Here is a 14,263-nt window from a genome sequence, read left to right as displayed (position 1 = left end):
TACAATTTCCAAAGGAACTAGACCAAAGAGCGCAAATTTTTGTCTAGCTGGCGAGGACCTTTTGAAATTGTAGACAAAATCTCACCAGTCGCCTACAGAATCTGCATCCCCAAAGGTGTCTTGACAGAAGAGAAATGGGTCCACATCAATCAGCTAAAGAGTTGTCACCCTAGGCACACTTTGCAACAAATAGATGAGCCCATGGAAAACCAAGTGGGGCATACATCTGAAACATAAGAATATTTCATTTGTCACTGAATGCATGCATATCCCACTTCTGTCATCCCGATTGGAGGGCAATTGGGAAATTGTAGTAACCTGTATGTGCTCTCTTTCTAGAGTTGTACTGGTTACACCGTCCTTACCAAGGAGGACCTCCTCGGGGACCCGGAAAAGAAGAAACCCAAGGAAAACCGAGGTGTCGCTCCACACCAGAAAGGAAGACCCAAGAGAAGGCTTGGGGTATTGTTCCATGTTTGAACCAGAGGCAGCGAGGCGAGCGTGTCGAATCGTTCTATGATGGACGAAGGACTCATACCCGACAGATCCTGCCTTGTCCGTTGAAGGAATCCCACTTGTCCGATTCTCCCTCGGCTCGAAATCTCAGGAGACTCGTTGGGGGTATGTGTGGGATATATTGCCCACTCTGCTGTGCTTTACCTCATCACTAAGCTGCATTTGCACAAGAAACAGCAAAATGGCTGTGCTGGCTCCTGTGCGCGCCAGTACCTCAAAACTGCATTTTTGCAACAACCAAAAAGATGGCTGCAGCATCCTGCCACACACACTTCAGGCAGGATGAAACAGGGGACACACTGCAGGAGCGTGCCAGTGTGCTCTGAAAAATATAAATGGAATTAAGTCAAGAGGCAGCATTGCTTTGCTGAAAACCCAATATTCCCCTTCAAAATGAAACATTTTCACCCTTTAAAAATGCTGTTTTTCGCTAATTCCATCTGTTCATTCTGAAACCACTGTGAGTAAAAAGGCCCTGTCATGCCCAGGATATTCCCCTGTGCTTTACCAAACCCAGACATAATTCCTGAGTGACAAGCCCAGTCAAATTAGCTTTGAAAAAAATCAACAAGGATCTTTATTTTTCACTCACACAGGAGTGCGCGTTTATTTTCTTTACAATATAGCAAACACCAGCTGTCTTCAAAGGAACTCCAACTATCTGAGCCTGGTCAGTTTCATATATCAGTGTTCAGATAAAACTCATGCTTACAACAGAATGACTTTAGCTGAAAGACAGTGTGGGCAATCTGAAGCAGCTGCAAAACCGAAATTAAAGAAATAAATGCTAGCAGTCTTAACACATGTGGAAACATGGGCTTTTGCTGACTGAAGAAAAATTCCCCTGTTTAAAAATAAATTGTTGCATAAAAACATGCTTACTTACCAATGTAAAGGGTTTATGTTAGTGGTGATAATGCACACATAGGCTATCTTCTTTCACAGATTTGTTTAATTCAAGACTCAAAATAACGAATTAAAGAGTTTAAAACACATAGGCTGGATTTGCAAGCTCTCAGAAAAACCAGTCATTCCAGTTGCCAGCCATGAAACTTCCCCTAAGGGAAAAGGGACTATCATAAAAACTCTCAGCAGATACTGACAACCCCCTGATAATGATGGGGTGGAACAGACTTTCGTCTCTGCTGGGACCCAGGACAATGATGTTCCCAGGAAAGGAAGCTGGAGGTGTGAAAGCCCATAAAACTTCAATCAGGCTGAGGGACCCCCCATCCTGCTTGGAAGGAACTGCCAGTTGGTGTCAGCGGAAAAGAAAAAAAAATGATTCAGTGACTCCCATTTGTTTCTAAGGACTATTTCATAAGGAAACTTTAAAGACTTGTATCTCGGCAGCAAAACTTTGTAGAAATGTAGAATCTTTGCAGTGTAAAAGTGAATTTGTGGTCTTTATTTTAAAACTTGGTAGAATGTATTGACACCTTGTGGACAGAAATGGTGATATATGTTGGATTACAAGAAAAGCATTCATGTTGCAAATGTGAAATTTTGTATATACATCCCTAATGACAATCCCAACCTCTGTATAAAGTTGTAGAATTTTGAGTGATATAAATCCAAGTGAAAAGTGCGAAAAACAGGTAGAGGAGCGAAATCAGGCCTCACGGAATGGAGGTTTGGATTGAAATGTGATGCACAAAATATGTAACCTGTGTATCTGATTTGCTAAGAGGTTGCATTTGGGTAAATTATATGTTTGTGGCTAAATTAGATGTTAGTTCCAGTAACTATGGGAGGTTTCTGGACACTGTAAAACACACCCTATAAACCTGACATCACTTTTCTGAAATCCAACCAGCAAAAAGCTAGGTGGAGACTGTTACCCCTGCCCAATCCGGTTGATAGAGGCGGGTGTAGTAAAGCCTGCCCCAGTCATATACTGTGATGATGTCACTAGGCATTATAAATAAGAGCCCCTGACCACACACAAAACACACTGATTCCTGATTTCCCACGCCAGCGTCCTGTTCCTGTCTTCATCTTGCATTTATCCATCTAAACTCCAGATCCCAGCCACAAGGCCAAGCATTGCTGATCCTGCTTCAGCTAGGCCTCCATTCTAAAATAATCCAAATAACCAAGGGAAACGCTGTGATATGATATTTTTATTTAATTTATTTGTATCGCGCTCATACACAAGTGTTTCAGAGCGCGTGGTGTTTTGGGAAGCATCCTGAATTATCCTGGCTTGCTGCTCACTAAATGTATGCCTGCTGCAAAACTGCCAGTCCAGTGCTATCCGGTATCCAGTCCATGCTCAGCTCTTCCTGCCCCGCTTATTTTGTCCAGCTGTCCTTTCTTAGACCGTGTGGTGACCATAACGCTGAAAAAAAAAATAACTAAAAAGTGGACTGTGAGTATCAATAGGAACCCACAGAAAGTCATAGTATACCTTGCCTTGCTTTGTCCTATCCCATCTCTAAGCTATCCTATTCTGACCCCAAGATCCTGTTGAAATTGTCTGACTTATTTGTGCGACCCCGCTTTGATTTCTAGTGTTAGCGCAGATTTTCTATTAATTTTTCTCTTGCATAGAACCTAAACCATTAGTGATTTTGATTAAATAAATTAATTTTCCATTAAGGAAAACGGGGTCCACCACGTGAAGGGTTACAACGGCCGTGTAACTGTCGAGATTCACGGGTGGCATTCTCTTTTTCTTAGCCATTAAATCTAGTTTAAGTAAAATTAACCTGTCATTTTAAAGCCACTTTTCTGTTTTTCACTGCCCAAAAACTCATCTTATTCTGTCTTGCATAACTCACTCAATTTACCAGGTAAAGACCTAATTTCACTTCCCTTCCATATTGTACCTATGATCTATAGCTATCCCCCAACTTATCAAAAACCGTCTGGTTAATTTCAGGCGGGAATCGAAATATTTGCAAGTTTCCCACATCTCATTTTTATTATAAACTTTTTTCAATCTTCCATTCATTTTTGAATTGTATGCTTTTGCTCAATCCATAGCTTGAGATTGCTAGCTTCCATCCAGTGTTGCTCCAGTGAAAAATTGTATTTCTTTCAAGATTTTTCCACATATTCATTGTTTGATTCAGCCATTTCCGAGTGTTATTTTTAACATTGCAAGGGTTTCAAATCCGTTTTTCACTCTCATTTGAAGAGGGAAATTTAGATTTGAATTTCATTTCCAGATTCATATTCCTATATGTCTGCTGCTTCCTTAAATCCATTCAGAAGTGATTATTTGTGGGTTGAGGGAATATTGCAGGGGGAAATCCTAACTTGAGTACTTTCTTGCCGAAAATCAAAAAGTGGGTCTATTCCCTGGTGTTTTCTATCTGTGTTGCTAAAGGGTTCAATTAAGTGCATTGCCTCCATCCGTACTGTTATTGTCACCAAATTGGTGATTGCTGCCCCATATTATAAAGTGTATGATTTCTTTGAATTTTTAAATAAATAAATATTACCTTTACCAACCAGCCTGGTTACTGGTCCATCGTGACCCAGGGGATTTGAAAAGGGGGTTTGATATGAGTGGTGTATCTCTCAAATATTTAATCTATATATAAAGAAATAAGCATTTCAGTTGTGCGCTGCATACTAGGCTGAGACCAGGGTGTGTCGCTTGGTTGAAATCCTTAACAAATTATAGGACGACTTGTCTTTTGCATTGCATGCAATCAGCGAGGTCATCATGGTGCAATCACCATGAAGCCAAACGTAAGAAAGCTTTAGTGTTAAAATTACACAATTTAAGAAACGTAATGTCATTATTTCCCTAATTCCAGAGTTGTGTTCTTGTACTTCTACTTTTAGGATGAAGTTGTTATTATCAATGTATGTACATGCTACAGAGCATGTTACTCTATGCAACCTGAAAGATTAAAAACACGTTCAGCTGTACAATTTAATATTGATGTACTCTGATCTTTGCTTTGTTTTATATTAGGTCTGTATTAAAGTTACAATCATCAATTTCACTGTAACGAAATCTGGACTGGAAGACCAACTACTAAGGTAGTGCAATATGGCTAATATTGTATTGTACCTCTCATTTAATGTATTTCTTATACATGTGCATTTAAAGCCACACCGTCACACAAGAAACAGAAGTGGGAGACCTCAGTATCCTTTGCCTAAGTTCTTTACCATCAATTTAACAAACTCATGAGCCATAGCTGTTCTGAAGATCGATTGCATGTGCATTTAAAGATGTTCTACTCGTTTCAGCACGATAAAGCCCCTTTCTATAAACATGAGAAAAAGTAGGCAATCTTTAGTAAGTACTATTTAACATATGTCTATCCGTCATTCACAGGAAGCCAGTGTGTTGTGGCGTGTCTGTGGCGTGGGCCATGCTAAGTGTTATGCAATGAGGTCGCTATGGAAGGTTGGAGGTTGGAGTGTGCAGTTTTTCGAGTCAGTTGTAACGGGACGCTGTTGTTTGTGGATGGCCAGTGTTATGTCAGAAACTAACATGCGTGTAACTCACTTGGCATCCTGGAATAAACACACGTGAAGAAGCATAAGACGCAGTATCTTCATTTACCCACAAGGCTACTTCACTTTGCCGACGAGGTGATCATCCAGGGGTTCCTGAGCCAGGTGCTGTGGTGGAGGGAGCAGCATGGGGTCATACACTGCCCTCCACGTTATCATCCACACAGGAGGTGCCAGTGTCCCAGAGGCCTGGGGAAGGAGCTGGCAGGAGGCGTCAGGGTAGTTCCCACAGGCTGATCGGCCGATGTGTCATTGGAAGCTGTTTCCAGGCCCGGGAGTATCATCCAGCCCGGCTGGTGGCAGGAACATTGAAAGTGTTGTCCTTGGGGCTGACTGGTGACCAACAGCGCTGGGCGGCGCAGGCTGACAGCCAGGACAGATCATCCCTGCGGGCTGGTAGGCTACCAGCAGGAGACCATGAGGCCTTTGCTGGGTGGCACAAACGTTGTCTTTGGCTCCCCACAATGGCAGAGCTGCCAGCAGGACTCATGAGTCCTGGCGCCAGCGGTGTCAAGACTGTCAGATTCGGTTTGCGTCAATGCCAAACAGTGGCGTCTCAAGGAATCAAATTTAGGGGGGCACACAGGGGACACACAAGAGTAGGGGGGCCGCATATAAAAGGACAATGTGTATGCTTTCCCCAAATTGGCAAGGGCAAAGCAGTGCCAAGTGCCCCAGGGGAGGTAAAAGTCGTGCATTTATACAGCGAGCAATTCTGTTGTGTATATATCTTGATGTTAACGATATTGTCTCATCCTATATCGATATTGAAAATATATATCGATATATCGCCCAGCACACACACAGCACAAGTTAAGTTTACTCCTGGTTGCGGGCCTTCATGGGCAATTTGTTCAGATGTTGCCTGTGGTCATTGGCTGGTAATGGACACCTGCCATTTATGCACTTTGAAATGAAATGTCCATTTTGTGTGCCGATCACATCTGCTTTAGGGGGCCTTTCACAAATGTGCCATTAATGCCCACGATTCGTGATGTCTTTTTGTGGATCTCGCATCTGGCTGCGAGTGCTTTTCTGGAAGGTTTGTGCAGATGGCAATTGGTCTGTGGGCTCCTTTCTCAGCAGTGTCCTTGTGTGGACATTTTATAGTGCTAATGTAGCAAGAGTACAGAGAATATCCAGACGGGCATGTGAACTAAAGGAGGATAGTCGGTGTCAGTGTGCGCGCTATAACAGCGGTCAACCAGCCACAAGATATGATCCTTTAAAGCGGTGTCTTCTGCAGTGATGGAGCCACTCTGATGTCTCAAGGGCAGTGTGTCCATTTCAGGCCAGAAGAAAGAAATCAGGCTGAGCAATAGGCCTGCAAACGGGCAAGTGGCAGCTGGGGAAGAAGGATAGCAGATTAGATCACTGAGTCTCTGCCCGGGAAACCCTTGTCAGGGGCGAGCTACCCGCCAAGACCCTAATTTCAATTTCAACAGTCGGCAGCTGGGCCAGCCCAATTGTTGAAATTCAAATTGGGGTCTTTTTTCACTGTGCCCTGACTCCCTGAGGCAGGGCAGTGGGCATGGCTTGCTTTTTCACTTAGCTGCGCATGTGTGTGCACACATGCAGTAGCAATGGTAAACCCTGGACCCCAACTGCTCACCATCACCCCTGTGCCGCTGTTCTGTGTGCATCTTTATGGTGTGTTCTTCACTGCATTTGCTGTGCACGTAGCCAGCCCCGGTGGCAGCATTGCAGCCCTGTGTATTGCGGCCCTGTGTGTATGCTGTGCAGGCAGACCACCGGCAACACTGCAGAGAGAGTAGCCCCGGTAGGCGTGCAGGGGAGTATACAGCATTGCAAGAGTGGGGAGGGGGCGAGCCACAAAAACAGTCTTGCTTTTTTACCCCCAAATGCAGTTCGTGCAATTCCAAACGGTCTCATTCGTGCCCCCAAACAACCCACACCTGCCCCAATCAACATTTTTGGTAACATTAGTGGCAGATGCCATTTTAAGACTACAACACAAAACAAAACTCTAGAATCATTACAGATGCATGAAACCCATCTATTATAGCTTTGTCTAGGAGCTTTGAGGCAAAATACATGCAAACCTCTTAATTTGCATCTGGATTGTACCAACAGAAATTACTTCACAGAAATGGACATCGCAAGGAGCATCATCATGCTTTATTACTTGGAGGCACCATGGACGTGACTAGAATAAGTTGCCATAAGTAAGCCAAGTGACAAATAATGTTGTGGTGCAAAATACCTAAATTGCACTATAATTATATATGGGACAACTCTATAGTCATTAGTTTTTTTTTAAAAAATAACAGCTTGATATATTAACATAAGCTATGAAGTGAATCACTTACAGAGCTGCAAATAAGACACAGAGTGATTAAATGATTTGCCGGGGGGGGGGGGGGGGTCGCTAGAGAGCCCACGACCAAGATGGTATGTGAGCTCTCTATAGCCTGGCAACAGCGGAGGACATAATCCGACCCTCCGGGACCTAGACTCGCATCAGACTTGCGAGAAAAAACTGCAGGAGACCCGTGGCAGCGTCTGCCACAGTTTGATCGGCTGGCGTGGCTGCAGCTGTGCAGGAGCGGAGGCAGCCTGTGGAACGGAGGAGGCGGCCAGGGACCGGTGGTGTGGTGGAAGGCCTGGGTAGGGCAGCGCGGCTCGGATTTGTACGATTCCGAGTGCTCGTGCACCACCGGACCAGTAGTGACGGTGTGGCCGCACGGAAGTGGAGCGAGGACGAGGGGCATGGAGGCAGCCGCATCCAGCAACCAGCAGCAGAGCAGAGACATCCCAGGAACCGGCGGGAAAGAGCTTGGAGCCCGGGGCGGGCAGAGCACTGTAGCGTGGGCGAGGAGGCGGAGCGCCCCTGATCACAGAGGATGTCCAGCTGTGGCCCCGAGGAAGGATCAGGGACGCGGTGTCCTGGGGCTGAGTTGGTGGCGGCAGGAGTGGCTGTTGCGGCAGTGGTGGAGGGGAAGCCCGACTATGAGCATGGGTCCGGCGGCGCGGCTTGGCTCTGTTTGGGCCTGAGGGTCATGCGCGGCCGGCCCAGCTGAGAGAGAGGGAAGGTGCGGCTGGCGGGAGAGGAGGTGAGGAGGAGACTGTGGGCAGCAGGCCATGCGAGCAGCAGGTGGGGGGAGAGCATGGAACCCCCACATGTTTGGCCTGGGCGGGGGCCCCCTCCCCTGTCTACTGGACCCGAGGGCGGCCGGTGGTGAGCCTCGGGGGGGGGGAGCGGAGAAGTGGTGCCCTATACTGGCGGCGGAGGAGTGAGGAGCCAGGAGGCCTCGGGCTGGAGAGGAGGCGGTGTGTGCAAGCCTCGGGTGCCATAGTTTGCTTGCGACTTCATTGGCACTTGCGTCTGGGATTGTAACGCTCACCTTAGCTCTGCAGGGGCACCTGGAATCCTCCACTACTGCCTCTTCTGGTATGCGCTGGAGTACTGGACTGTGAAACCTGTATCTGAAAGGGAATGTACAGGAATGTCAGCTGATGCGGTGTGCAGGAAGGAGCCCCCACCCAGTACCACCCAATACCCAACCTCTGGGGTCCTCTCTCACCTGTTTTAATGTTACAGGAAGCTCTCCATCCTGCTACATCTCAACAGGGGCACTTTTAGATGCAGCCAGTTACTTCACTGGCTGTTGGAGTTCCGCCCAGACCTGCTGCGGTATGAATGTTCTTTATTGAAGAATTCTATCAGGTGGGTTGGTGCAAATGCTCACGTGACAGTACTCCTGTAAATGGTCTTTAGATCCGTGGTGCTAGTGCCTTTGGTATTGTCCTGGCGCCACTATGACGATGCTGTGTTTTAGGAGCCTTGTGACCCATTATTGTCCCAATGCATGCCTTGCGCCTTCAGCTGTGGCGCATATTATTCCTTTTGCTAATTACAGCACCTTTTGTTCATAATGTCTTCAAAGCGCTTTGTTGTCTTTTGTTATAGGCACTGATGGTGAACTTTGTGCTTGTAGGGAGCTCACGCGGTATCCCTTGTTCTCCAGCATGGATTCACATGCTCATGAATATTCCCCGTCGTCAGGCTGGGAATACTCAGTAAAGAAAAAATCAGTATCAGTTTTGTTTCTGATCTGTCTTTCTTAGTAGTAACCAATCACTGGTCTCTGGGTCATACTGCCCCCAGCCAATGACTTCCCCCTCCCTAAGCCCCGCCCCTGGCAGCCATCCTCAGATTTTTACCGCAGTTTCAAGTGTTGGGAGTCCTCGTTCTATAGCTCTCAAGCTTTTACTGCGTTTTATGCTTTTTCAAAGAGATTTATCTAATTTTTCGGTTTAATCAAGCCTCAAACACCACCGTTTCTACTTCTGATCAACGGGGACCCGTTTTGGATTTATCTATGTCCCTCAAGGGTGAAGCTTTCGTCGAGTTACACTTCTTGGAGGATTCCAGAAGTTGCTGAGGCCTACCTCGCGGACGAGAACAACATGGCTCAGGAGAAGGGAAGCTCGACTTCCGGCAAACTGTTCTGAATCTGCCCTAGATGCAACCTACAAAATGTGTTCAAGGAGGACGATCATTCGAAATGCCTTTACTGCCTCCACGAGGACAAAACGCACGTGGAGAAGGACTGTGCGTTTTGCATGAACATGTCGGATCGGACTATGAGGGATTGTCAGTCTCGTCTCTCCAACTGGCTGGAAGGCAAGAGCCCAGCAGGTGAGAAGAAGTAGTCAGAGCGGTCTTCTAAGTCCTGTGAGGGCGCCCCGGCGACGGGGGCCCAACACAAGGCAAAGCACTGCGAGTCCGCGGGCACCGGGAGCGCCGAACGGTCGGGCTCCTCGACTGCCAGGCAGGGTGCACCTTCACCGACGCCATCAACCGTGAGCCAACACTCTGGCTGGGGGAAGAGAAAATCCGAGAACCTGGCTAAGTTTCTGGAGAGGCCCCGGTCGATCTCGAAGGGTCAGGCAAAATGGGAGCGTGGTGGTGACCCTCCCCCTAAGGCGAAGGCTTCAAGCACGCCCAAGGTGGTGAAGGCCTTGATCCCGGCCAAGGCCTCGATTGAGGGAGTCGCTGCGGTACTGGCAAAGCCTGTGGAGGCTATCCCAATGGAGGCGACCTCGGGGCCCAGAGTTTCCCTGCCTCCGCGGAGGTAATCCTCTTTAAGCCTATCGAGAAGACCCCCGTGAAGACCCCGGTGGAAAAAGGGGGGGGCGGTAACCATGACGGACACGGACACAACCTCTGAGGAGGAACTGGCCGAGAATTTGGAAGAGGCCTGGCCCCACGGGAGGGATCCCGACGAGGGGGACGACGAGAGCGAGGGTGGCGACAACGAGGTTCCCGTGGAGGAGGAACACCCGTCGCTCCCGGCACGCCCGTCACAACCCAAGCCACAAGACAACTCGGCAGCCATTTTCACGGCTATATAAACCTTATGCACAGAGATAAGGAAGAGACTGCCCCTGCCCCCGGCGGATCACCCAACTGAACTGGGTCCATCGGGAAGCCCTCCAAACAAGAGGAGGAGAATTCATCCGGTCCCCCTTCACAGCCATCTCAGCCTTTGTCGCCCTCCCCGGTCCCGAGGGATGACACCGGAACGGACACGGCCACGACGGGGACGGATGACGACGGCGGCGACAACGGGACTGACCTCCCGTCTCCGATTCCTCGGGCATCTCCTCCTGACGAAATTGGCTCTTTTCACGCCATGATTGCCAGGGCATCCAAGCTTTTTCAGCTCTGCCCCAAAGTAAAGAAGAAGGAAGGCTTCCTCTACCAATGGCGCGAGGCCAAGAGGAAGACGGTCCTCGCAGTGCCATTGCTGGACAACATCTGGGACGAGGGTCTTGCCCTCCTGAAGAACCCGTCCATGACGCCTGCCAAAAGGGACCACTACGAGAAGAAGTACCGGGTCCCCGACGGCGCCCCTTTGTGCCTGAGGGCACAACCGACCCTGGATTCGGTTGTCTCGGCAGCGGCCAAGAAGAAGGTGGGGGGGGCTTCGGCTTCAACTTCCCCACCGGACGGCCAGGAAAAGAAACTAGATGCCATGGGACGACGAGTCATCTCGTCGGCGGCCATGATGATTAAGGAAGCCAATGCCCTAGCGATTGTGGCCCACTACGACAGGGAGTTGTGGTACAAGATCGCTTCCCTGTTGGACTTCCTCCCGGACGACAAGAGGGCACAGGCCCTGGCGATCCTACAGGAGGGTAAGGTGGCGTCGGACCATGCCATAACTGTGGCCACGGGCATTGCGGACACCGGTAGTTGGGCAACAGCGTTTGCCTTCGACGGCGGGGTTGGCTCAAGGCGACGGATTTCCACCAGGACGTGCAAGCCAAGGTTTTGGACATGCCCTTCGACAGGAATAATCTGTTCGGAAAGACAGTGGATGAGTGGCTGCAGGCCATCAAGACCGACACAGAGACGGCTCGGGCCTTGGGAGTTCTGCAGCAACGGCGACCGCGCTTTCGGAACTCCGGAGGCAAGCAAGTTGCCTCCAAAGGATTCGGCGGCAACTCCTCGACCTACCGTCAGGCGGCCCGCTCCTCGTCGCAAGAAGCCTACAAGGGACGAGGCAAGTCGGGTGGATCTTGCCGTCGTCGCCAAGGAGGCAAGGCTGCTTCCAAGCAAGACTGAACGGGGGCGTTGCATCGGGCCCCCACCGAAGCACCCCGGTGGGAGGCCGGCTGATGAAGTTTGTCAGCGTGTGGGAGTCCATCTCCACCGACCGTTGAGTGCTGGACGCCCTGGCCCATGGGCACACTCTGGAATTCCTAAAGAAGTGCCCCCGAATTCCGCCCGTGGCCAGGAAGGAAAACCATGTCCCTCAACTGCTGTGAGAGGTAAGGGCGATGCTCAAGAAAGGAGCCATCAAGCTCGTCCCAAAGAGGCTCCGGGACTCCGGAGTATACTCAAGATACTGCCTCATCAGGAAGAAGACAGGAGGTTGGCGTCCCATCCTGGACTTGCGTCAGCTGAACAAATACATCAAGGCACAGAAGTTCCGGATGGGCACCCTCCAGCACGTGCTGGGCCAGCTGGAGGAACGCGACTTCCTATTGTCATTGGATTTGGAGGATGCATACTTTCACATCCCCATCCTGAAAGGACACCGAAAGTTTCTCAGGTTCGTAGTCCAAGGGCGGCACTACCGGTTCAAGGCCCTCCCATTCGGATTGAAGTCGGCACCCAGGGTGTTCACCAAGTGCCTAGCACCAGGGGCGGCGTGGCTGCACCTACAGGGGATCCACGTCTACCCCTACCTGGACGATTGGCTCATCCGAGCAGGGACAAGAGAGCTCGCCGTTGAACACACAGCAAAGACCGTCCGGCTGCTCACGGACCTGGGATTCTCCATCAACTTCCCCAAATCCCACCTGGTTCCGTCGCAGGTTGCGTTGTTTCTGGGAGCTAAGCTCGATACAGTAGCACAGTTGGCCTCGCCGTCAGAGGAAAGAACGCAGGCCATCCTGGCCAAGGTACAGCGTCTGCTGGCCATGGACATGGCCAGAGTGAGGTCCATCAAGTCCCTGCTCGGGATGATGTCCTCTTGAATCTATCTGGTGCGCCTGTGCAGGCTTCGGATGCGTCCTCTGCAGGAGTTCCTTGACGCCTGTTGGATGCAAGCGACGGGCAACTTCGAGGACAGAATCTCCCTCAACGAAGTATTCCGCCAAGCAATTCGATGGTGGGGCACCCGCGTGCATCTCGCAGCGGGCACAGACTTTCAGACCCCAGCATACCAGGTGACGGTGACAACGGATGCCTCCCTAGAGGGGTGGGGAGCGCACACCAGAGATCTTCACGCGAGAGGCTGTGGATCCCGGAGGAGAGGCCGCTCCACATCAACATACTGGAGCTCCGAGCAGTGTTCTGGACCCTCAAGTCATTCCTCCCGTCCCTCAAGGGCAAGGTGGTGAGGATCTTCACCGACAACACCACCACGATGTTCTACATCCGGAAGCAGGGAGGAACCAGGTCCCCAGCCCTGTCCAAGGAAGCCCAGGGTCTGTGGCACTGGGCCATTGCCCAGGGGATGTTCCTGGTACCTTGTTATCTAGCAGGGATAAAAAACAACATCGCCGACTCACTCAGCAGGGAGCTGCGCTCATGCCACGAGTGGGAACTACTCCAGGGTCAAGTGGATCTACTCTTCCGGCGATGGGGCAAACCCCAAAACGACCTGTTCGCGACGGCGACAAACTCCAAGTGCCAGAGGTTCGCCAGCAGGTTCCCCCAGCCGAGGAGCATGGGTGATGCTTTCTCGTTCCCCTGGGACGGCCTGTTCCTGTACGCGTTCCCTCCGTTGCCGTTGCTGCTCAGGCTCATCACCCAACTCAAGAGGTCCCAGTGCAGGATGATCCTCGTTGCACCGAGGTGGCCGAGACAGATATAGTTCCCGGACCTTCTGGACTTGTCAGCGTCCCCACCAGTTAAACTGTCGACGAACGCAGATCTTCTCTCCAGAGAAGGAGGCGCTATTCTTCATGACAACCCAGAGTCGCTGAACTTGCAGGCCTGGCCCTGCAGCACTAGAGTTTGGAGGGTATGATATCCCGGCTGACTGCAGAGAGGTCCTTGCAAAGGCCAGGGTGTCCTCAACTCTCAAGTGCTACGGACACAAGTGGAAGAGGTTCTCTGTCTGGTGCTGTGCACAGAAGATTAATCCTCTATGGATTACAGCCCCTCAAGTGCTACCGTACTTACTGTCGCTGGCCAAAGCTGGACTAGCTCATGCTTCCATCAAGATACATCTGGCAGTGATTTCCCGATACACCAGAACTGCAGGACGGTTGTCCCTGTGGTCTCATCGCCTGGTGAAGGAGTTTATGAAAGGACTATTCCGATCGTTCCCGCCGGTGAAGGCTCCAGCCCCGGTATGGGAGCTCAACGTGGTGCTGATCAGGCTCATGGGCCCGCCATTCGAGCCCTTGCATTCGGCTCCGTTGAAGTTCCTGTCGTGGAAGACAGCGTTTCTTGTGGCCATCACCTTTGCACGATGCGTGGGAGAGATTCAGGCCCTTTCCTGCAAGCCTCCATACTTGACTTTCCACAAGACGAGGGTGGTGCTGAGGACGCACCCCTCCTTCATGCCCAAGGTGCCGTCAGACTTCCCTCTCAATGAGCCCTTGGTGTTACCAGTCTTTTTTCCGTCGCCTTCGTCGCCGGCCGAGAGGACTTTGCACTTGCTGGATGTAGCTAGAGCGCTGAAGTTCTACGTGGACCGAACGAAGAATTTTCAGAAGACATCACGGCTGTTTGTGAACTTTGGACCTGTGAACCAAGGGAAGGGTCTCTCAAAAGCTT

The 14,263-nt window shown here is 50.2% G+C and overlaps 1 protein-coding gene across 1 annotated transcript in view; it reads left to right on the top strand.

Moving 5' to 3' along the window:
• The window catches only part of DNAH6 (dynein axonemal heavy chain 6), a 3,423,448-nt gene that overhangs the window by 2,915,337 nt on the left and 493,848 nt on the right, over window positions 1–14,263 (top strand). Inside the window, exon 58 of the mRNA XM_069626424.1 lies at window positions 4,448–4,515. Coding sequence (XP_069482525.1) covers window positions 4,448–4,515 — 68 coding nt within the window. The remainder of the gene's footprint in view (window positions 1–4,447; window positions 4,516–14,263) is intronic.

Source organism: Ambystoma mexicanum, chromosome 6p (genome assembly GCF_040938575.1).
Source record: "Ambystoma mexicanum isolate Mex_15411 chromosome 6p, UKY_AmexF1_1, whole genome shotgun sequence".
Lineage (NCBI taxonomy): Eukaryota > Metazoa > Chordata > Amphibia > Caudata > Ambystomatidae > Ambystoma > Ambystoma mexicanum.
The sequence above is the reverse complement of the archived record's forward strand: the minus strand, read 5'-3'. Positions and strand labels throughout refer to the sequence as shown.